Source organism: Squalius cephalus (genome assembly GCF_949319135.1).
Source record: "Squalius cephalus genome assembly, chromosome: 15".
NCBI lineage: Eukaryota > Metazoa > Chordata > Actinopteri > Cypriniformes > Leuciscidae > Squalius > Squalius cephalus.
Window position 1 is genome coordinate 20,755,197 of NC_137136.1, and position 24,048 is coordinate 20,779,244.

Sequence of the window (24,048 nt, forward strand, 5' to 3'; positions counted from 1 at the left end):
CAATTTTTTAATTTCAATGAACTCAAAATTTTAAGGCAACCAGGTAACTTACATTTTTAAGTTAAACTTTTAACTTAAAAATGTAAGTTACCTGGTTGCCTTAAAATCGGAATATTGGAATATGATAATATTCAATAATGCCTATTGGAATCGCTGATCGATTGCTCCTGTCTGCCTCGCTGCCTGCTGTGAGTGTGTTTGTGTGCTTCGGTGCGGTAAGCTCCGTCTTAGCCTTATATTTCTTTGTTTTGAACCATCATTTTACTACCATTTCTAGTTGTTTATACTACTACATTTTACCCAACATCTCAGATTAACCTGACATCGCTAGCTTTTGTTATTAGTACTACTAGCACAAAACGCTAGTAATTCGCTAGCCTGTTAACGCGCCACCCGTGCGCTCAGCTATTTTATTTATTTATTTTTCTCTCGCGCGTCCGCGCCTTTGAGTTCATAAAAAGCTCAGGTGAGTAAGAATCAGTCAACAAACACGGTGAGTAATGTCTTGTCCTGTTATTGTCACTTGCACTTCATGTCACATGTTTAGTATAGCCTTCTCTGTCGACAATATAGGATTTATATGTGATAAATGTAAGGAGACAGTTAGGTTGACAGAGAAGATTTCAGAATTAGAAACACGCATCCAAACTTTAATTGAGGATAGTAAGAGTGCTAGTGCTTTAGATGTTTTGGATGCGCATAGAATAGTGAACACTTTACATGGCGTGGTTCCGGCTGAAGTAGAGCCTTTGCAGCCGGGCAAATGGGTGACAGTGAGGGATCGCTCTAGTCGCGGATCTAAAAACCACTCTTCCGTTCCGATTACCATAACAAATCGATTTGCCCCGCTCAGTGAAACACCCACTGAGAATGATTGTGCCCTAGTTATTGGCGATTCTATTACACGGAACGTGAAAATAGAGACACCAACCACCATAGTCACATGTTTGCCGGGAGCCAGAGCGCCTGACATCAAAGCAAATTTAAAAGTGCTGGCTAATGCTAATCGTAAATTCTCTAAGATCATTATTCATGTCGGCACTAATGATGTTCGACTCCGCCAGTCGGAGATCACCAAAATTAATATTAAAGAGGTGTGTGAACTTGCAAGTACGATGTCAAGGACTGTAATTTGCTCTGGCCCCCTTCCTGTTCGCAGGAGTGATGAGATAGTTAGTAGATTGTGTTCGCTTAACGGTTGGCTGTCTCGGTGGTGTCCGCAACATAATATAGAATTCATAGACAATTGGAAAAGTTTTTGGGGCAAACCTGACCTGTTGAAAAGAGATGGTATTCATCCCTCCTGGGATGGTGCTGCTCTTCTCTCTAGTAATATGGCTCATAGTCTTAGAGCTCAAACATGACAATCTGGGGCTCAGGTCAGGAAGCAGACAGACTGGCTAAACCGACCGTCTGCTAGCGGCCTCGCGTCACCCAGGTCAGATAAATCCTATCACATAGAGCCTCTTTCACCTAGCTATCATCATATAGAGACTGTGTCTGTTCCCCGAATTTGGAAATCCAAAAAACGTTTTAACCCATCTAAGGTTAAAAATTTAATTGATGTTCAACAAATAAAAAACAGCTATAATACAGATGAGCAAATGCTAAAGCTTGGGTTGCTGAATATTCGATCGCTTACTTCAAAAGCACTCGTTGTTAACGATATGATTTCAGATAATAACCTAGATGTGCTGTGTTTGACAGAAACCTGGCTAAAACCAAACGATTACATTACTTTAAATGAATCAACCCCGCAAGATTACTGTTATAAACATGAGCCTCGTCTGAAACGCAAAGGGGGTGGTGTTGCTGTAATTTATAGTAATAGTTTCAAAACCACTAAGAAATCAAGTTTCAAATATAATTCTTTTGAAGCATTGGTGCTTAATGTAAAAATATATAGTGTAAACGATAAATCACGTTTGAGATTTGTGCTGGCTACTGTATACAGGCCACCAGGGCACCATACAGACTTTATCAAAGAATTTGCGGACTTTCTATCAGAATTAATATTGACTGCAGATAAAGTACTAATTGTTGGTGATTTTAATATACACATCGATAATGAAAAAGATGCATTGGGATTGGCATTTAAAGACATTGTAAATTCAATTGGAGTTAGACAACACGTGTCAGGACCTACTCATCGTCGTAATCATACTCTAGATCTAATATTATCACATGGAATAGATGTGGATGCCGTTGAAATTCTGCAGCAGAGCGATGACATCTCAGATCATTATCTAGTCTCGTGTAATTTGCACTTAGCCAAGGTTGCAAAGCCGACTCCGTGTTTCAAATATGTTAGACCTATTACTTCTGCTACTAAAGATTGCTTTATTAATAATCTTCCTGATCAGTTTCATCATCTCAGCATCCCAGATAGCTTAGAAGAACTCGATATTGCAACAGAAACTTTTAACTCTCTCTTTTCCAGCACTTTAGACACAGTTGCTCCGTTGCGCTTAAAGAAGATTAAAGAAAATAGTCCAACGCCGTGGTACAACGAGCACACTCAGGCCCTTAAGAGAGCAGCCAGAAAAATGGAGCGCAACTGGAAGAAAACAAAACTAGAGGTATTTCGCATTTCATGGAAGGAGAGCTCAATTACTTACAGAGAGGCTTTAAAAGCTGCTAGATCTGCTTATTTTTCAACCCTATTAGAAGAAAATAAACATAATCCTAGGTATTTATTTGAAACGGTGGCTAAACTAACGAAAAATAAAGCTTCAAGCCCAGAAGTTTCCAAGCAACACAGCAGTAATGATTTTATGAACTTCTTCACTTATAAGATTGATAATATCAGGGACAAAATTATAACTATGCAACCATCTACTACTGTATCGCATCAGGCAGTGCATTGTAGTCTCCCTGAGGAAAAATTTGATTCATTCGTTGCTATAGGAGAGGAAGAATTTACTAAACTCATTAAATCATCTAAATCGACAACATGTATGTTAGACCCTATACCAACTAAGCTACTGAAAGAGATACTTCTAGAGGTCCTAGATCCTCTTCTTAATATCATTAATTCATCTTTGTCTCTAGGATACATACCAAAAAACTTTAAGCTGGCTATGATTAAACCGCTTGTTAAAAAAACGCAACTTGATCCTACAGAATTAGTCAATTACAGGCCGATCTCGAATCTACCTTTTCTGTCAAAGATATTAGAAAAGGCAGTATCCTCACAACTGTGTTCCTTTCTTGAAAGAAATGATATCTGCGAGGATTTCCAGTCAGGATTTAGACCGTACCATAGTACCGAGACAGCTCTCGTTAGAGTCACAAATGATTTGCTCTTATCATCCGATCGTGGTTGTATCTCGCTATTAGTGTTACTCGATCTTAGTGCTGCGTTTGACACCATTGACCACAACGTTCTTTTAAATAGATTAGAACATTATGTTGGCATTACGGGAAATGCACTAGCATGGTTTAAATCATACTTATCTGACCGTTATCAGTTTGTAGCAGTAAATGATGAGATGTCTCATCGATCACAAGTTCAGTATGGCGTACCACAAGGCTCAGTACTAGGACCGCTGCTGTTCACTCTGTACATGCTACCATTAGGAGATATCATTAGGAAACATGGAATTAGCTTTCACTGTTATGCTGACGATACTCAGCTGTATATTTCTTCAAAACCTAACGAAACTTATCAATTCATAAAATTAACGGAATGCATAGCAGATATAAAAAATTGGATGACTCGTAATTTCCTACTTCTAAATTCTGAAAAAACAGAGATTCTAATTATTGGACAAAAAACTTCCTCACGTAATAACCTAGAATACTGTCTAACACTTGATGGCTGCTCTGTTAAGTCTTCGTCGTCGGTTAGGAACCTGGGTGTGCTCTTTGATACCAATCTTTCATTTGAAAGTCACGTGTCTAGTATCTGTAAAACTGCATTTTTCCATCTTAAAAATATATCGAAATTACGCCATATGCTTTCAATGGCAAATGCGGAACAATTAGTTCATGCGTTCATGACCTCAAGGCTAGATTATTGCAATGCTCTACTGGGTGGTTGCCCTGCACGTTTAATAAACAAACTACAGCTGGTTCAAAACGCAGCAGCTCGAGTTCTTACCAGAACCAGGAAGTATGACCATATTAGCCCGGTTCTGTCAAAACTGCATTGGCTCCCTATTAAACATCGCATAAATTTTAAAATATTGCTGATTACTTACAAAGCACTAAATGGTTTAGCTCCGCAGTACTTGAGCGAGCTCTTAACGCATTATAGTCCGTCACGTCTATTGCGATCTCAAAATTCCGGCCAGTTGATAATACCTAGAATATCAAAATCGACTGCTGGCGGTAGATCCTTCTCCTATTTAGCACCAAAACTCTGGAACAGTCTTCCTACCATTGTCCGGGAAGCAGACACACTCTGTCAGTTCAAAGCCAGATTAAAGACACATCTCTTTGACCTAGCTTTCACATAATACATTATAGACTTCTATAATTTAATGTTAGGCTGCATAGATTAGGTCAGCCGGAACCGGGAACACTTCCCAAAAATCCTGATGTACTCGTTACATCATGAGAAGAATGGCATCTACGCTAATTTTAGTGTCTGTGTTTATCCCGAGGTTTTCCTGCAGCCTGCCGGATCCAGGCCGTATCCAGATCTGACGAAGGACCTTCGCCTGGACCGATGACAACGCAGTGCTGAAGTGCCAACTAGTCTCTCCCTATGGAGGATCCCTCTACCACTCTACAGATAAGGCGTTGTCGGGAAATTCGTTTCGCGTTCCTACCCCAAAGCAACAAAATAAAATAAAATTCTTTATCAAAATTTATAAGGAAAGACCAGTACTTTGTTTAGGCTTGGCTTGTAGGGAATTCCAAACCTGCGTATTTTCAAACGCACATAACTATAGAACCCACTCTAAATGCGCATGTGAACGCCATCAGCGTTTCTCACAGGTTCGCGTTTAAAGTCTGTGTAGAGGGAATGGTGTCGTCTTAGCGGCCCCTAATTTAATAACAAATGATCGTTGCGACGGAAGCAAATCAATCAAAACTAACTTTAGATGGAAAATAACTTAACTCTGCTATAAAGCCAAAACAATCTCTGTTACCTTAAATTATACGCTTATCTCTGTGAAGCTGCTTTGAAACAATCTACGTTGTTAAAAGCGCTATATAAATGAAAAAAAAAAAAAAAAAAAAAAAAAAAAAAAAAGTTGATTTGACAAAAGATTATGGTTTAATAAATAGAACTTCAAAATATATGTTATCTGAACCACATTAATTATCTAAGTTGTTTTGACAAAAGATTAAAAGTTAAGATAACAAATCATGAAAATATTTTTTTACAGTGTACCAACCATGCTATTTATTTATTTTTCAAACCATGGTTCAACTAGTAATATTGCTGTAATAATTGCTGTAAAATTATGGTAATCATGACTATAAACGTATGTTTTTAAACCTTGGTTGTTGTGAAACCATGGTTCATTTTGTTAGCAACTATGGTTTTACTGCAAATGCTGTGGTAGAACCATGGTTAATTTTCATAAGGGTACAACTTATCCTATAATGCACTTGACTAATAGTCACATTGGATAAAAGAATCTGATAAATGTAATGCAAATGTATCCATTTCATCTGTTCACTGAAAATTAATTTAATAAAAATAAATTTGAGACTGGTGTACATTGCTTTTTTTATCCATTATAGTGAATTTTGGTTAGCATGAGTAACTGATTATAAACCGTGGACCAACCGTGGTCCGCCAGAAAACACTTATTATAAACCAGCGGCACGATAGCGGACCACCGTCGGGAAAGCGGCGGCTGCCGCTGGAGGTCCGCTAGAATAACGATGAGCAAAACGCCAGTGATCCGCCGGTGGGCCGCCAACTTTGCCACCGGTGGTCCGCCACTGGCCCGCTGGACTCATGTTAGCTGGGGTTTGCCTATGCCTAGAAACGGCCCTGAGCATAATAGTCCATGCATAGTCTCACATTGACTTCAGATGGCTAATTCTATATTAACAGGGTTCTCAAGTTGTACGCTTGGAATGAGATCACATGGAAAACTGATTCTAAATTGGGCTGGTCGGGCGGTCGGGCGGTCCTTTAGTGAAAGCAAAAAGTAGCAAAGCATTTCGGGGAAACTTGGGGATTTTCCCCAAGTCGCCTATAAAAGCATCGACGGCTTCATCCATTCCTCCAGACCGCTAACGGACCCTAAAACTTGAAGCAGCTGCCTTTCGCCAGGGTAAGACAACTATACATGGTTATTTGCCTTTTTATTATGAGAGCAGTTAAGTTGACGTGCAGCTTTAAACAAAAGTTAAAATTTGTTATAATAAGATTCAAACAGTTTTGAGATTATTTTTTTTAACGAAAGACATGAGAGCAGTTAAGTTGACGTGCAGCTTTAAACAAAAGTTAAAATTTGTTATAATAAGATTCAAACAGTTTTGAGATTATTTTTTTTAACGAAAGACCAAAACAAATTAAGGAAATGCACATTTGCTCTATTTAAAGTTTTAAAACCTTCCATCTAATAACAACTACATTTGTAATACATTAAAGGAGAAGTTCACTTTTAAAATGAAAATTCTGTCATCATATACTCACCCTCATGTTGTTTCAAACCTGTATGAATTTCTTTCTTCTGATGAACAGAAAAGAAGATATTTAGAAGATTATCAGTAACCAGACAGTTTTTGGGTCCCAATGACTTCCATAGTAGGAAAAAAAAAATACTATGGAAGTCAATGGGACCCAAAAACTGTCTGGTTACTGATAATCTTCTAAATATCTTCCTTTCTGTTCAGCAGAAGAAAGAAATTCATACAGGTTTGAAACAACATGAGGGTGAGTATATGATGACAGAATTTTCATTTTAAAAGTGAACTTCTCCTTTAATTTACTGAACGGAACTCCTACATATTTTTCTTGCCCGAGATAATAATCAGTCAGATTATGTTGCTTGTTTTGTGCATGAATGTTGCTGCACTTTTTGAAATGAGGAAAAGCTAATCTTTTATTATCCTTTTTGTTGTTGTTGTTGTTGTTGTTGCTTTTTATTGCAAGAAAAGAAACAGCACTTGCATTGAATACATTGACATAAAATTAAAAGTAAAGGAAAAAAATACAGAGAAATAACAATGACATCTCAACCAGTGAGAAAAATATGATCATAATTCTTAAAAAACTTGTTGTTCTTATTTTTATTAATGAGTTTAACAGATTATATATATATATATATATATATATATATATATATATATATATATATATATATATATATATATATATACAGTGTTGGGGAGTAACGGAATACATGTATTCAGAATACAAATTATAAGTAACTGTATTCCGTTACAGTTACCATTTAAATAGTTGGTATTTAGAATACAGTTACATTGTTGAAATCAATGGATTACATGACGATACTTCTCTGTTTCACGAGTTTATTAACTCTCTAAATAAATTAAGACAACTCCATGCATTTTCCAGAAGCCCCAATATGAAAATGAAAAAAATGCGCGGTTTGCGTGACCTGTCACAATCCATTAATGGAGTCGGAAGAGGAGCAGCGGGAGCTAGAGGTAGAGATGGAACAGGTGTTGTACCGAAATCCGACTCCCCGGACTAATCGCACTCCCTTTCGCGTGCACGCGCAAGCGAGTTTGAATGCACTTCCTTGCCATATATCCGTTTAACGATCGATTTTTCACACAACAAGCACCCAGATCCTGCATGGAAGCTTTGTCTACACTTAAATAAATTAACAGAAAGTGAACTAGTGTGGATAAAATATGCAAAAAAACAAACACAAAACAAACAAAAAAACAAACATGGCAGATCGATTCAAACTATAAACTTCAACGGGTAAGCAATAAAGCTACCAGCTATCAAAACAAAACTGTTAATTTCACTTAATTTAACTGAACTTATCGTTCTCTTACGAGAGATACTCTCGTACTGCGTAGAATACGCTAGGGGAAAATCCTTTTCCACGAGAATACTGAAGCCAAAAAAATTATCCTTTAATTTTGTATTAATGTAAAACGCGTTGCGGCAGCATACAGACATAGGCGAGGCAGCTCGCGCGCCTATTGGCTGGTCTGCTGGCAACTGCTTAAGCCTATCGAGCGAGACCTAGAGTGACGTCAGACCCAATGAGGGCGCTTCGCGCCCTCTGCGTCACATCCCGCCGAAACGGGCGTGGCTTAGGTCTATAAATACCGCTCGCAGGCATTATTTCTCTGATTTTTCATCCTTCAGCGAAGCAACTCACATCGCTGGATCCGAGAAGAAGCCGCGCTGTTGAAGGAGCACCTCAGCGGGACGAGTCGAAGAAGCTGCTGGCCGCGCCGCCTTCATCGCCTTCCTGCTGCGCTATCCAGCGCCTATATCTTTTTTCATTGCACTGTGTGTGTGTGTTCGCCGGCGCGACTCACACTATCTAAAAGAGCTGCGTCTTTTTCAAGATGCCTGCTTGTGGCTCGTGCAGAGCCGCACTCAGCGACGGGGACCGCCATGTCATCTGCGCTTCCTGCCTGGGTCAAGAACACGCAGCTCTCGCGCTCGCTGATGGCGGCTGCCATCACTGCGAGCTGTTGCCTTTAGCGACTCTGAGGACTCGCTTGGCACTGTTCACCGAGACTGCGCCCACACCTGCTGTTGTGCCGCGCCGTAAGAAGCGCCGCGCTCAGCGGATCCCGGAGCCCTCTCTCAGCCGTCAAAGCTCGCCGGTGCGCCCGCCTGCTTCTCCGGTTTCATCAGCTTCGCTCACGGACGGACAGCGGCCGCGGTCTGCCGCCGCTTCTGTCGATGACGCTGATGAGATTGACGCGCTGCTTCGAGAGGGGGATTCCTGCTCTCTCATAGCATCAGGCAGTGAGGATTGGACGGGCTCTGAGGACCCCACCCCTCCTGCCCGTGCTTCTACGGGAAAGAGAGCGAGCATTGAGGCGGAGCTCATGCGCGTGCTCACTCAGGCCACGGCGAGCCTCGGCCTCGAGTGGATTACGCCTGAGCAGCCTGCTCACAACCGGCTGGACGGCTACCTCCTGCCTGGGGAGCGCGTTTCACCTGCATCCAAGCCAGCGCCTTTTCTTCCTGAGCTTCATGAAGAAGTCGCTAAATCTTGGGACTCCCCTTTTTCGGCCAGGACACGGTCCTCTGTCTCTTTGGCGTTCTCCGCTGTCGACGACGCAAAGAACAGAGGCTACCACTCCCTGCCGCCGGTTGAAGAGGCTATTGCAGCGCACTTATGCCCGCCCTCCGCATGACGTCAACCCTGCTCCGCCGCGCTTTCTCCGCCGCCGGGCAGGCCGCGTCAGCGTTGCACACCATGGCCACGCTCCAGATATACCAGGCCGATCTCCTCCGCCAGCTGGACGAGAGAGGACCTGACGCAATCTGCGTGCCGGACTTGAGGAGCGCTACAGACCTCGCTCTTCGCGCCACCAAGTCAGCAGCACAGGCCATTGGACGGAGCATGGCCTCGCTCACCGTGTCTGAGAGACATCTGTGGCTTACGCTCTCTGACATGACTGAGTCGGAGCGCACCGCGTTCCTCGACGCGCCGCTTTCCCCTGCCGGCCTCTTCGGAACCTCGGTCAAAGATTTCGCCGATAGGTTCGCTGAGGTGCAGAAAGCGACCCAGGCCATGAAGCACTTCCTCCCGAAGTGCTCCAGTTCTGCAGCAGGCCATGCGAAACCGTCTGCTCAGAGCTCACAGCCTAAGCCTCCGCCCGCCGCCTCCTCTTCTCAACGCCGCCAAACCCAGAGCTCGAGACCGCGCTCTCGCTCAGCCGGCCGCCGCTCAGCCGGCCGCCGCCCCGCCCCGCGTGGCCCGCGGCAGAAGGTTGCGTTGAAGCCAAAGGCCCCGAAATCATCCTAGCACGCCTAGGAAAGCGACGGTGTCCAAGTCCCGCTGCGGCCGGACTTCCACCAAAGCTTGCCGCTCGTCCAGTTCCAGGAAATGTGACTGGTCCAGCGTATTTAGCAGCCAACAAGCCGGTTCCATTACCCGCTTGCCTGCACACAAAAGCCGTTTTTACGGCTACCCAGATAAATCCCTTAAAGAGTGTATTTTCTGGTGTCCCGGCCACGGCCGACGGTGTTTCATGTGTAGAAAAAATGCCCGCTACTCAGCGCCCATTCCTGCACACAAGCACAGCCCTTCACACAGGGCGCGCGCACATAAAATCGACTCAGATCGATTGCGCTTCAAATGTAGCAAAAGTGCCCACTACCCAGTGCCCACTAACGCTACTTCCCACATGTCTCACGGTCCCTGTAAAGACAGGACCCGTATGCATATGCTCTGCTCACGCGAGCAATGCTGTAAAGGTGGTGTACGTGCCCGCTGCTCCGCGCCCACGCCCACACACAGACATGAAACTAGCCCAGCCCTCCTCCTCTCAGCTAAACACTGCGGAGGAGTCGAGCGCGGGCATTCTGCCCGCTGTTATCAGCGCGCCCCCTGCCTCAGATGTCATGAGCGCGACGCTTATGTCACAGCACACAAAAGCCGCTGTATCGCGAGCCAATCAGAGCGCGCTTCGCATCCGGCCCCTAGCTACTCGCGCACCTGCGTGGGAAAAGCTTCCCGGGGTTTCGAGATGGGTGCTGAACATCATAAAAGGAGGCTATTCGCTGCAGTTTCGCCGACGCCCTCGCCGCTTCATGGCGCGCGTCGAGACCACGGTAGAATCGAAAGTAGCCCATCTACTTCGAGCCGAGATTTTGAAACTGTTGAGCAAAGGGGCTATAGAACCCTTGTCTCAAGCTCAAAGCGAGGGGGGGCTTTACAGCAGATACTTCCTGGTGCCCAAAAAAGACGGGGGTCTCAGACCCATACTAGATCTGCGGCAGTTGAACAGAGCGCTTATGAAGCGCCAGTTCAGGATGCTCACAACCAGAAAAATCCTCGCGCACGTCCGCCAGGGGGACTGGTTTGTGTCAATAGATCTAAAAGACGCGTATTTTCAAATACAGATAGCGTCACGTCACAGGCGATTTTTGAGATTCGCCTTCGAGGGCCAGGCATATCAGTACACAGTCCTGCCTTTCGGCTTGTCCCTGGCACCCCGTACATTTACGAAGTGCATGGATGCAGCGCTCGCACCCCTCAGATTACGGGGCATACGAGTGCTGAACTATCTGGACGACTGGCTGATTCTAGCCCAATCTCACTCAGAGCTCGTAGAGCACAGGACCATTTTACTCGATCACCTCGAGAATCTCGGTCTCGCAGTGAATTGGGAAAAGAGCTCGCTTTTCCCCAGACAGATTATATCTTTTCTGGGAATAGAGCTGAACTCGCTGCTAATGACAGCACGCCTGTCATCTCAGCGCACACTGGACATTCGGCGCGCAGCCGGCTCGTTCCGCTGCGGCGCGATAGTCCCTCTCAAAGCTTTTCAAAGGATGCTCGGTCTGATGGCCTCAGCATCTTCAGTTCTCCAGTTGGGCCTTCTGCGCATGCGCCCACTGCAGTTCTGGCTCAGAAAGAGAGTACCACGCTCAGCGTGGGCCTCCGGTCAGCTTCGCGTCAAGGTCAATCAAGCATGCATTGCAGCTTTGAAACCTTGGGAGGCAAAAGACTGGTACCAATCAGGTGTAAGCCTGGGGACTTCCTCGAGAGTGATGGTGGTGTCCACGGACGCATCCACCTCGGGATGGGGAGCGCTGCTCGAGGGCAGACCGCTTTTTGGCCTATGGTTAAAGCGGGAGAGGCTCTTACATATCAACTGCCTCGAAATGCTGGCAGTGAGCAAAGCGCTCACGCGCTTTTGTCCCCTCAAACAGGGACACCACGTGCTAATACGTTCAGACAACGTCTCAGTGGTGTCCTACATAAATCGCCAGGGCGGCCTCAGGTCCCTGACTCTGTACAGGCTAACCAGGCGCCTCCTGATATGGGCCCGCAGCAACCTGCTCTCGCTGAGAGCAGCGCACGTGCCAGGGCTCCTAAACATAGGACCAGACAGACTGTCCAGGAACCAAGTTCCGACAGGAGAATGGTCTTTGCACCCACAGACAGTCCAGCTGCTGTGGAAGAAATTCGGCAGAGCGGAAGTAGACCTGTTCGCGTCTCAGGAAAACGCTCACTGTCCAGAATTTTTCTCGAAGAGCAAGGACGCGCTGACCCACGAGTGGCCTCGCCGTCCTCTCTACGCTTTTCCCCCCGTCTCCCTCCTGACTCAGGTGGTAGAACGGGTCAGGGAAGAAGGATGCTCAGTGCTGCTTGTAGCCCCACTTTGGATGAGCCAACCTTGGTTCCCAATTGTGATGCAGTTAGCAAGCACCGCCCCGTGGCCAGTGCCTCTGAGGAGGGATCTCCTCTCTCAAGCCAACGGCTCGATTTGGCATCCTCACCCAGAGCTGTGGTCCCTCGACCTAGGACGGTGACACAAAACAAAACATTGCGCTTTTCTAAGCGTGTAAAATGGATAACTATATTGTATGGTGGAATACCATAGCAAGTGCTTGTGAGCACTTCGACTTGGGCGCAGTAATATCTTCACTAGAGGGAGCGGGGCCGGTGAGAGGATTTTTCACGAGTGAAGATATTACTGCGCCCAAGTTTCTCTGCTTGGCCCATATTGAATGAACTGGGCTAAGCTAAGTGCTAACAAAGTTTCGCACAAGACAGAGCGATTTAGTGCACGCACTGAGACGAGAGAGGTATGTATCAACTCGTCTTAGTTAAGGGAATAACATAGTTTAATATGAAAATACGGTGGAGTATCCCTTTAAGGGACAAAAATGTCCACTCTAAACACTGCCATAAAACTATTATATATTATTATTTTTTTCCACTTTCACTGAGTTAAATCTTTTAACCAGCATCAGTCCTCATCATAACTACCAAATATTTATTTAATTTCAGGATTTTAACCCTTTAAATTCCAGTTTTGGTGACGATACCATCAATTTGTATAAGAGGAAAAAACACAAAATGTAATTATTTTCGATATACTAAATGCAAAGTGAAAACCTTGGCTGTGGATTATCACAGTCTTGAATATGTCAACGATTAGCAGCAACATTATTTTTGGTGCATTTTTATTTTTTGTGCTACGTCAGATTTTTTAAAAAAAAATCACACATAGCGCATTAAGGACAAATTTGTTCCTATTTAAACCCATTAAAATATCCATTTTTGAACCCACTGTCATAATATCACAAAATCATAATTTCTATTCAAATACCCTTTCATTACCAAGCCTTGGGGTAAAATATTTACTTTTTACTGTTTTCCACCAGTTGGTACCATTTTTCATATAATTGACAGACTGCAAACATCTGCAGTATTGCAAACATTTTCCTGATTTCTACTAGGTGACTATAACTTGTGCCTGTCTCCCTACACATCAAAATTTGCTCTAGAAAGAGAGCAAAACTACAAGATCACCATGATCATGAATTTTTATTTTTCTAAATTCTCTAAACATATCAAACATATCAAAAACTTCAAAACAAAATAGGGTCATTGTTCAGCGAACCAGCAGAATGGTTGGAATGTGGCAGCAGGGAGCCTGGACAAAATGGGAGCATGCAGTGGACCACAGAATCTCATGGGCAGAGCTGTGGAAAGCAGACCCTCATCGAATACAGTTCCTGATCCAGGCTGTCTACGATGTACTACCGAGCCGATGATCCAACCTGTTCAGCTGGGGATTGGTGGAGTAACCAGCCTGCAACCTCTGCCTGAAGAGGGGGACCCTGGAGCACATCCTCAGCTGCTGTTCGAAGGCCCTAGGTGAGGGCCGCTACCGGTGGCGCCATGAACAAGTCCTGAAGGCCATAGCAAATACCATCAGCTGTGGAATTGGCCACTGCAAGCGCCTTCGCCCAGTGAAGAACACCATTGCTTTTGTCTGGGCTGGGGAGAAGCCACCACTAGCTGCAGGGCCGCCTCATCTGGCCTGCTAGCAACAGCACGAGACTGGGAGTTGAAAGCTGACCTGGGGAAGTAACTGAAATTCCCAGAAATTGTCGCCACCACAACACTGCGGCCTGACATGTTACTTATCTCAGAGACCTCAAACGCAGATCGTTCTCCTAGAACTCACCGTACCCTGGGAGGACCGTATCGAGGAGGCCAATGAGAGGAAGAGGGCAAAATACGCTGAGCTAGTGGTGGAGTGTCGGAACAATGGGTGGCGAGTGCGGTGTGAGCCCATTGAGGTGGGATGCAGAGGGTTTGCTGGCCAGTCTCTCTGCAGGGCCTATAACATCCTGGGCATCATAGAGGCCAGTAAGCGAAGGTCACGGAGTCAGCAGAAGTTGCCTCAAGGTGGCTGTGGATAAGGAGAGGAGAACCATGGGTGGGGTAGGGCTACCTGGATCAACCCCGGCTAGGTCGCCTGGGTGAGAGTGTATGATGCTCGAAAGACCCGAAACACTCCGTGACCCCAGGTAACATCACTGATGATGTGTCCAGGTTGCATCAAGTCGATGTATGTTATAAGTATAAACATATCAAACATATCAAAAACTTCAAAACAAAATGGGGTCATTGTTCAGCCAAATCAAACCGAAAGAAAACAATGCAATGAGAAGCGCTTTCTCTTGCTAAATTCACCCACACACATACACGCCTACACACACATCCTACACCACCGACACACACACACACACAGAGAGGGAGAGAGAGAGAGAGTATAGACAGAAAGGGTAAAATATGACCTTCAGGATATTATGATTTGTCACTCGCCTAAACACCATGTATTATATTTAGGCCCTACACACACACACACACACACACACACACACTTTTGTCAACGCAGACACACATTGCTCTCAGACATCCACACATACTCAGAAACATCATTTTAGATCATTGAGACATTAAAATGCTTCATAACACAGTCAGTAGTGCCCCTAGTGGAAACCAGGAAAATAACGTGCATTTCCCCCCATAGGGAATACCTATGTAGTGATGTCATCTGGTGGAATACACTATATAATGCAAATATAATGCTTTTGCTTCAAAATGTAAGGATGTTTCAACATAAATCATGATTCATGTATTAATGACGGCCTCGGCTTTAAACAACGTTTTAATGGGTTTCAATGGGACATTTTTGGCCATTATGGTGCTGAGTGTTCCTATTTGATCTACACAGTGTGTGTTATACATATTATGCAAAATGGAATCAAAATTTTTAAATTTACCCAAAAAGTCGCAATTTTGCCAAATGACATACCATTTGCATTAAAACAGCCAAAATGGTCAAAGAAATTAAACTGAAAAGGACAAAAATGTCCCTAATGCAGCTCAAGGGTTAAAGAAATCCCCACTGATATATATATATATATATATATATATATATATATATATATATATATATATATATATATAGATAGATAGATAGATATAGATATATATATAGATAGATAGATAGATAGATAGATAGATATAGATATAGATATAGATAGATATAGATAAAGTATTGGGATATCTGTTTTTGTGAATACATTTTTTGCAATGCAACATGTAGAAATTAAGAACAAGATCAATAGTCACTCCTAGAAAAATAAAGAAATATATCTTTCAATGAAAAGTTTAAATCACATTTTATAAAAGGAGAAAGATAACAACTTAAGATATCCCAAAGAGATTTAACCTGATTGCAATGAATAAATGAAGCAAAGTTTCTTCCTCAACTTTCCAAATACACATGTTAGAAAGATCAACAAGGGTAGAAATCTGGGAGTTGGTTGGATAGACATTATGTAAATCTTGTACCTATGCTGAAGTGTACCTCTCTTATCTTATTGGACATACAATATTTTTCAGGGAGTAACCATGCTCTCTTCCACTGAATACTGTCAAAACATTTGTTCCAGAAATATTTTCATCTATGTGTAAACTGTGTAATGTAACAATAGCTTAATATGTACGATTACATTTTTTTATCAAGAAAATAAACTCCATCCAATAAAAGTTTGGGCATAATTGTTTTTCTCTCATTAAAGCAAATGTGTGTTTTAAATAAGTGCACATATCTTGGAGACAAAGCTTTGCTAACAGAATTGAAAGTCCTAGCAGGCAGAGGAAAATTATACAAAGTCATAAATTCTTCATACTCCAGTATACTGCCATCATTTTTTAAATAAATCCAAAACAAAAACAATACCTCAATCATACCAATTGTTCATAAAAAGGATTTGTTTTGGATCAAAATGTTCAAATTATTCTTCGTATTCTTATTTCTTTGTGAGGAGAAAAGTTGTGCACACAGTTTCCAAGCAAGTAAAACTTGTTGGTGAAATTTACAGAGAGAAATCTATAATTTAGAAGGGGTGAAATTACATTTTAAAAGAAACTCTAAGCCACCTAATCCGAAATGGCATTGGGGATATAGAACCAAATTGAGTCATTAAGACATTTTAACCAACTAAATCTAAAAGAGCTAATTAATTCCTTAAAATTAAAAAATTCCAGTCCACCCTCACAATGTCTATTAGACAAAACAGATTTCCTAACTTTGTGAAATCTGTTCTTCCAAATAAATTTCAATAATATTTTGTCAATATTGTCACAAAGTTGTTGGCGAAGCAATCTATCTTTAGTAAGGAAAATCCCCAGGTACTTGAGACAGTCTTTGACAGGTATATGTGTATCAATGGTTGTTGAGAATCATAAAGACAAAAAAGTTCACACTTTGATAAATTTAAATATATACCTGAGGCTTCAAAGATTTAATAATATTAAGGGAATTTGACTTTGGTCATTAAGATAGTATCATCGGCTAGTTGAGATATTTTTAATTCTTTACCAAATATAGAAATATACATTTTAAACTGGGATTTTGTAAAATATTAATTGATAACAATTAAACAGCTAGTAGAAAAAGAAATGAGCAAATGCGGCAACCTTTTAGATTAAAGCGTTTAGTAGATTGAAAGCCAACCAAAACTAGGAGGAGTTAATGTCATTATAAAGCATTCTCACAATGTTGATAAAAGTACATCCAAAACCAAAAAATGGTGTTCTAAAGAGTCAAATGCTTTATAAATAAGCATTAGAATAGCATTTGAATGAATATTCTCTGAATAATCAATGAGATTAAGAACTAATCTTATATTGGAGCTATAACATGTCTATTTTTCATAAATCCATTTTGTGTTTCGCCAATTATACCATTAAGGCCTGATTTTAAACGAACTGCAAATATTAAAGCAAGTAATTTATAATCAATATTTAACAGTGATATTGGTCTCCAGTTCTCAATTAAAGGTGGGTGTTTTGGGAATAAGAGAAATAAGACCTTGCTTCATTGTGGAAGTCATCTTTCCTTTTCTAATACATTCTTTAAACAAAGTGGTTGCTTTAAGACGTCCCAAAAATGTAAATAAATTCAACAGGCAGACCATCAGTATACTGGATGTTTTCCTTTCTTCATAGATTTCAGTGCATTCTCAATTTCAGAGATATCAGAATCACAAAGTTGCTTAAAATCTTCATTAATACCTGAAACTGTATGAATACTAATAAATAAATAAATAAATCATCACATTTTACTTGAGAAAACTGAGAAGTAGGCTATACATTTTTTTTTCATTCCTGGATCTGTACATAAAGCACCATTAATATTTAAGGTAGAGAGAGATGTCTTTTTAAGATTTCTTTTCTCCAGAGCAAGATTTGTGATCCATAAGCGATCCAGATTTGTTACAATTCAGGCAGTGTAAATATGCTTTCCATTGGCGCGAATGAAGTCTGGTTTCACGTTAGTGTAACGCGAACGGCCAAAGACAACAGGACTATAAACTGTAAAAAATTTCTAACCCTCCCAAATCAAAAATTTCAAGTGACCGATAACATCTAAATTTTTCAATTGGCCCAAGTGAAATTCTGTAAATTATAAAATTAAATTGACAGATTTTCACTTGGGCCAATTGAAATTTACAGAATTTCACTTGGGCCAATTGAAAAATGTAGATGTTATCGGTCACTTGAAATTTTTGATTTGGGAGGGTTAGAATTTTTTTACAGTGTAACAAGCTGTTTTAGCATTTAATCCCCTTGTCTGTACTAGTCGTAATTTAGTTTTGACTCTTCAAAATTCTATTGACAAATCTATTCTGCAATTTAGACTGATTATAATTGGAATTAAGATATCTACAATGTGATTATGATGTCATATTCTATTGACTTCCATTGGAAAATATTTTCTGATATCTACAAATGAGTTTTAACTTTTAACTTAAATTGAAGGCAAATTAATAATATCTATAATTTATATAGATGGTTCTACTTTTAATTAAAGATATCTCAAATTACAATTTTACTAGTGATAATTAAATTCGAACTAACTGAATTACCTCTAGTAAAAAAATTATATTTCAAGATATCTTGTATTTGGTATTTGGCTAACTGGTAGGCTTTTTGACTAGTCATAATTTAAATTTATGATAACTTTAATTAATCATCTTTAAAGATATCCACAATACATTTGTAGATATCTGAAAGTAATTTATCAGGTACTAGTCATATTTGTAGATATTTTGAATGGGATTTTTGAATTTGTCAAATCTCATTTAAAGATATCTGCAAGATATTAATTTTTGAATATTTTTCTTTGGAGATATTTGCATTTAGCTTTGTGACTGGGAGGAATCAAAATAGATATCTAGAATTAACATTCTTAGTCAAAATTACTTTGTCTAAAACATGCATGCAAATACACTTTTGTATACACCCCACATTAAATATTTTATTAACCAATCCTACCTTGGAAACTCTTGTCATCCGCCATTTTGTCCAAGAATTATATAATAAAGGTCCTGCATCTTTGGGTCATTTTAAACTGCTTTACATACAGAAGGAATGAAAATAAAAATGTAGCGGTAAAATGTAATGTACGTGTAAAATTGGCATAAGGAATGCAGAGAAGACCATTCTAAATTCCTATTCTAAATCATAAAGTACGATCATGTTCAGATATGCATGCTGTAGATTAAATTGTGTTAGCCTTCATTTCCAATTGAACATATAAAATCAGTAAGGACTTGTATACATCTCATGTCTGGAGCAACATTTGCCATAATTTTAAAAGAACTATTGACTGGCACTCATCACTGAAAACAGCAGAATATAACCATAACGGATCTCTTACTTTAATGCAACACTCCCACCTTGTGGGCTATTACCTTGATGACATGAGTAAACCTGCATCGACACAGAATGCACAATCTATTGCCTATATACAATGTAATGTACTAATGTACATACATGTAACATACATTTTTGTATTGCTGATCTTAATCATTGCTAATCATCCACATGGGCTATTAGTTCTTGCCATAATTTCATTAATATGATTGCAAAGATATTTGAACTCATGTAATGTGATTATTTGATTTCTCCTCAGGATCACTGAAAAAAAGGATAACTGCAGTAAGTTGTGTTGTGTAAGGCTATTTCATTCTATATTCTCCCCTTAACAGTTGTTTAACGTCTTGCTAAAAAACACTTATGACACTGTCCATTGGTTTTCATCAAGCTAAGAAAAAAAATCTTATATATTCTTTTATAAAATGTTTGTACGAATGCTGCCATTTGTGGAATAAAAAAAGTGAGATTTTCATTTTTGTCTTTGTTTTGAGCAGGAATAGAGAAGCCATGGATTCCAAAATTTCAAAGGTAACTCAAAGTCTTACCACTGCTGAGGACATGAGGAACCAAACCAAACTTATAATGCAGCCCTATGCCAACTGGGAACAGTATCTGACTCCAGCTCCACTGTCCATAGCCATTATGGGAGAGCTGGTTTTCATCTCGTCCTCAACAGATTTCTCCATCAATAAAAATCCCCCCAAAGATGGCTACAAATACATCAGATACCCTGAATCCTTTCGCGCTTGCCTCATGCAAGTGTGTAACTCTGGTTGGCAGGCATTTAATGAGGCCCATACGAGCATGGATCAGATTCGCCTCCATACTGCCCAAGTTCCAGATTACATGAAGGCAGCTGTGAAGATTCTGTTCCAAGGCGATGATGAAGTTGTCAAAGCACATCTTCCTGATCAGCTGGGCAATATCAGAGTCATTGCAGATGAATGTCTGCAGTTGTCTAATGAAACTGAAAAGCGTTTCACTGATGTCATCAATATCATCCAAGAGCTGCTAGAAGCGTGTGTGAATGCAGAGCACTTCTATGGGGAGGAGTTGTCAAAAATCCAGAAGTTGCTAGAAGAGTGCAAACTGAGGAAGCAGTCAGCAGAAGAAACCAAGAAAAGGACTGAGAATGCAGTGAGTACCATGCGGAAGGAACTGGATGAGGCTCATGAGAGCTACAAGAAAGCCATGGATTCTCTCCCAGGTGGATGGGAAATGATTGGCATGGATTTCGTTTCTGGGTTAGCACAGAGCTTTTCAGGCCTGATTAATGGAGTTACATCTATTTTTACTATCCCAGTGAAATTGGCGGAATTGGCAGCAACAAAGAGCGCTGATTCTAGGAACAACAGAGATCAGGAAAGCGCAAGAGATGCGATTGGTGAAATAAACATATATAGTAAATCTGCTGAAATATTAAATTTGGCGAAGAGTATCCAGGAGGGAATGAAAGTAAAAAGTGAGGATGATGACATTGCCTGGACAAATATCTATGATCAGAAGAACAAAAAGACAAAAACGAGTTTCATGGAAGAACAGTTCAAAAGAATCAGTGGTGATTTAAAGAAAAACCCTGACTGCCAAGCAAAGACACAAGTTGAAACGTTATGCAAAGAGGGCATGGACATATGCAACCAGCTGTCAAAATATGCACCAGATGGCCAATGTGACAAAAGCACAAGCAGCCAGATAATACGTGAGGTCTTGAAATTTGTCAACTCTGCCTCTGTTTTTGATTGCAAAAGCAAAGACATCACAAATTCTCCAGCCATTTTTCCAAAACCACCAATGATGCAAAGAGAAGAAAACTCAGGGAACATGAGTGCTTCACAGAGGGCTTCACAGAATGCACGATTCGCTATAGAGCAGCAACGAGCTCAGATGAACAAGGCAAAAGAGAGCTATGATAAGTGTGTGGAGAACCTAGAGAAGAACCAGAAGGAACTAACTGATATCCTGGTCACTATGAGAAATTGCGACCTGAAAGAGATCGACTTCAAAACTACACTAAAGATGCTGGCCAAGGGAATGGATGCCCTGGGGAGAGTAAAGGAGCAGTGGGAGAAGATGGTTCACTTCTTTCAGATGGTTTCTAACATTATAAAAACCAGCCTGAGCAAAACTCTCAAAAACTTTGTCTCAACATCTGAGAAAACACAAGCCCTCTCCTACAATGCAAAGCTCTTCTCAAAAGATCTGCTATACTCTCAAGCCTTCCAAGCCTGCAACATTGCTAGTCTGGTTAATATGATCTCTGGAACATACACAGATATTTCCAACAAGTACCTGATGGATCGTGTCAGTTCACTGGGCAAACTGATGGTCATGGATAAAAGTAAACCAGAATTTGAGGATGAGCGACGTAAGCTCCAGAACTCCTGTGATGAGGCACAAAAAGGCATTTTAAAGCTTGTCCTGAAGAATAAAGATGAGTTTGAAAGGAAGAGCACTGCAAGACAAGAAAAGATCGATCGAGAGCTGCTTGCCATTCTGCCTGCTGCTCCTCCAGAGGAAATCAAGAAAATTAAAGAGGCTGTTAAAGCCGGATTCAATGAGGAAGAAATGTCAAATTACTACTGAGAGAATCTAACAAATATTTTACAAGCTTGCTATAAAAGATAATACTACCATAGTTAAGATTAAGCTTTTCTGTCCAGTAACATGCATTCATGACAGCTCAATTTATCTGCATTAACAGAAGACAATTGATACTGAAATGTTTAACACTATGTCAATCCAAATTAGACTAGAATGTCTAGAGAAGATTTTAAAAGCTGAGTTAGAAAAAGTTGTTGTCTTCTGTTTAAATTTTAATTTCATATCATAATACAATAATCATGATATAAGTAGCTTGCAAATGATTTTTACTAAAAACATTATGCATGATCTTTAATGGAAAGTGGAAGTGACAGGAAATGTTTGCTTTTAATAAATCTGCTTTTTTTTTCATCTGCTTTTAAACTAATTTAGAAGAAAAATATGTAGATTTTTTTCTTTGTATGTAATTAGTGAATCATTTTATCTGCATGGCTGTGTATGATAAATTTGTCCTTGAATTAATATTAATTAGCCTACATTTTAATGCATTGCTGTTACTAAACGCCTCCTTAGTATAAAATAAATATTACTATACTACAACTTTACTGTTGCTCTGTTCTTTCCCTTTTCTAAGCAAATGTTTTTAACTTTGTATTGAAACACTTAGAATGTTACTTTTTTGAATCTCACTGATGAGTTGCAACAAATGAGTTCAGTGTTCAGTAATAGTGTAATGCCAATTAAAATTCATACTTACATAAGCACAAAAAAAAAAAAAAAAAAAAAAAAAAACACAATAACAACATATTACTTGTAAATATATATTTTAACCTGGGCCTATGTAGCAGCATATGGTTGAGATTCACGGGGGACCCTAGTTGTTGAATGTATGAAATTTGCATAGCATTTGGAGGCTATAACGTGGAAAAAAAGATGGAAATCTTCTACATTACGAACTGGAACTCCGTCCCCCCTTAAATTCACTCCTCCCAATTTCCAGTCCCGGATAGCAGCTCACGATACAAAAGTATGATTTCTCAACTAACTGAAGGAAACAATTCATAACATTCTACAGTATGGTTTAGTATAAGATTAATACAGTCAAGAAACTTTTGTGTATTAGTTAATAGAGGGCATGCATTGACACTTTCCCGTTGGAACAAAAGAGCCTGCTGCGTGACTGGATTTAATAGGGGAATCTCTATAATACAACACAACACAACACTCCCACCTTGTGGATTCTTATAATTACCGTAGAGTAAACCTGCATCAACACAGAAAGCACAATCTATGCACAACGTAATGTACTAATCAATGTCATCAGTACATGTTAATTCCTTTAAACTTTTATTAATTTATAGCCTGCCCTACATTTGATCAATTTTTATCTTTTTAAAATAAGCCTTCTCCTTTTCTAATTGGGTCTGTCTTGATTCTGAAGCATTATTCTTGTCCATCACGTTTATTTGTACTATTTTTTTCTCATGTATTTGGTGTATAATTCCATTGTTCTTCACTCTTGTCTTTTCAAAATATTTTATAAATAAATTCAGACGAGGAGTTTGCCGTTCTCAATCTTTATTGAACCCCACTTCAGATGGTCAATTTTGCAACATGATTCTATTAAAATCAAAGCTCTTACTACATAAATGCTGGAGACCTTTTGCCATGTGAATGTATGGGATGAATATAGTATCAAAATGATTAACACGTGCAAGCACACTTATCAATGAACTTGATGTTGCAGAAATGTTTTATCCATGCCTTTCAACTTGCGGGTGCAAAATTCAAAATTGAATGAATGTGTAGCAGTTTGTACAAACAAAGACATTTTTGTGAATACAAATGTTTTCCTTTGTATTAGTTTGTCATAATTTGCGCATGCAACAAAGAAGATGTGCATGTGTGGATCAGGTGACACGCGTGCATTTATTGATGTCTTTTCTGAGTCGATCTCATTTGATTCATTTGGATTTTGAGACTTTCTTTTCGCAGTTTTTAAGCATTTCACAACCCACACACAAACAACTACAAATGAATAGGCCTGGTGCTAATTGTTAATGTGTGCACAACTACCCATTTATTTGACAAATTCACAAATGTGCGTCACTACATTTAAACTAATACAATACAACTTGTGTGTGCAAAATCCAAAAGCACATGAATGTGCAGCATTTTGTACAAATAGAGACATAGTTAATACAAAACCTCGATTTTGTATTAATGTAGGCCAGAATTTGTGCATGCAACAAGTAAGATGTGCATTTGTGGATGAGGTGACACGCGTGCATTCATTGACTCGTTTCTGAGTCGATGCTATTTGATTTATTTGGATTTTGAGACTTTCGCCGGTTTCGCCTTGCACGATCAACACACAGCTGTC

General features: G+C 40.4%; 1 protein-coding gene across 2 annotated transcripts; it reads left to right on the plus strand.

Annotated features, from left to right (window-relative positions):
• The first annotated feature begins 5,696 nt into the window (after positions 1 to 5,696).
• LOC307171799 (uncharacterized protein) lies at positions 5,697 to 22,468 on the plus strand. 2 transcript variants are annotated; one of them, XM_079893649.1, is made up of 3 exons: positions 5,697 to 6,242; positions 19,381 to 19,406; positions 19,619 to 22,468. In XM_079893649.1, the coding sequence occupies exon 3, from the start codon at positions 19,632 to 19,634 to the stop codon at positions 21,705 to 21,707; it is 2,076 nt and encodes a 691-aa protein (XP_079749775.1). In that variant the 5' UTR covers positions 5,697 to 6,242; positions 19,381 to 19,406; positions 19,619 to 19,631; the 3' UTR covers positions 21,708 to 22,468. The 2 variants fall into 2 exon arrangements, with proteins under 2 accessions (XP_079749775.1, XP_079749774.1); XM_079893648.1 differs by having other exon boundaries at positions 6,131 to 6,242; positions 19,381 to 19,420.
• Positions 22,469 to 24,048: the final 1,580 nt, after the last annotated feature.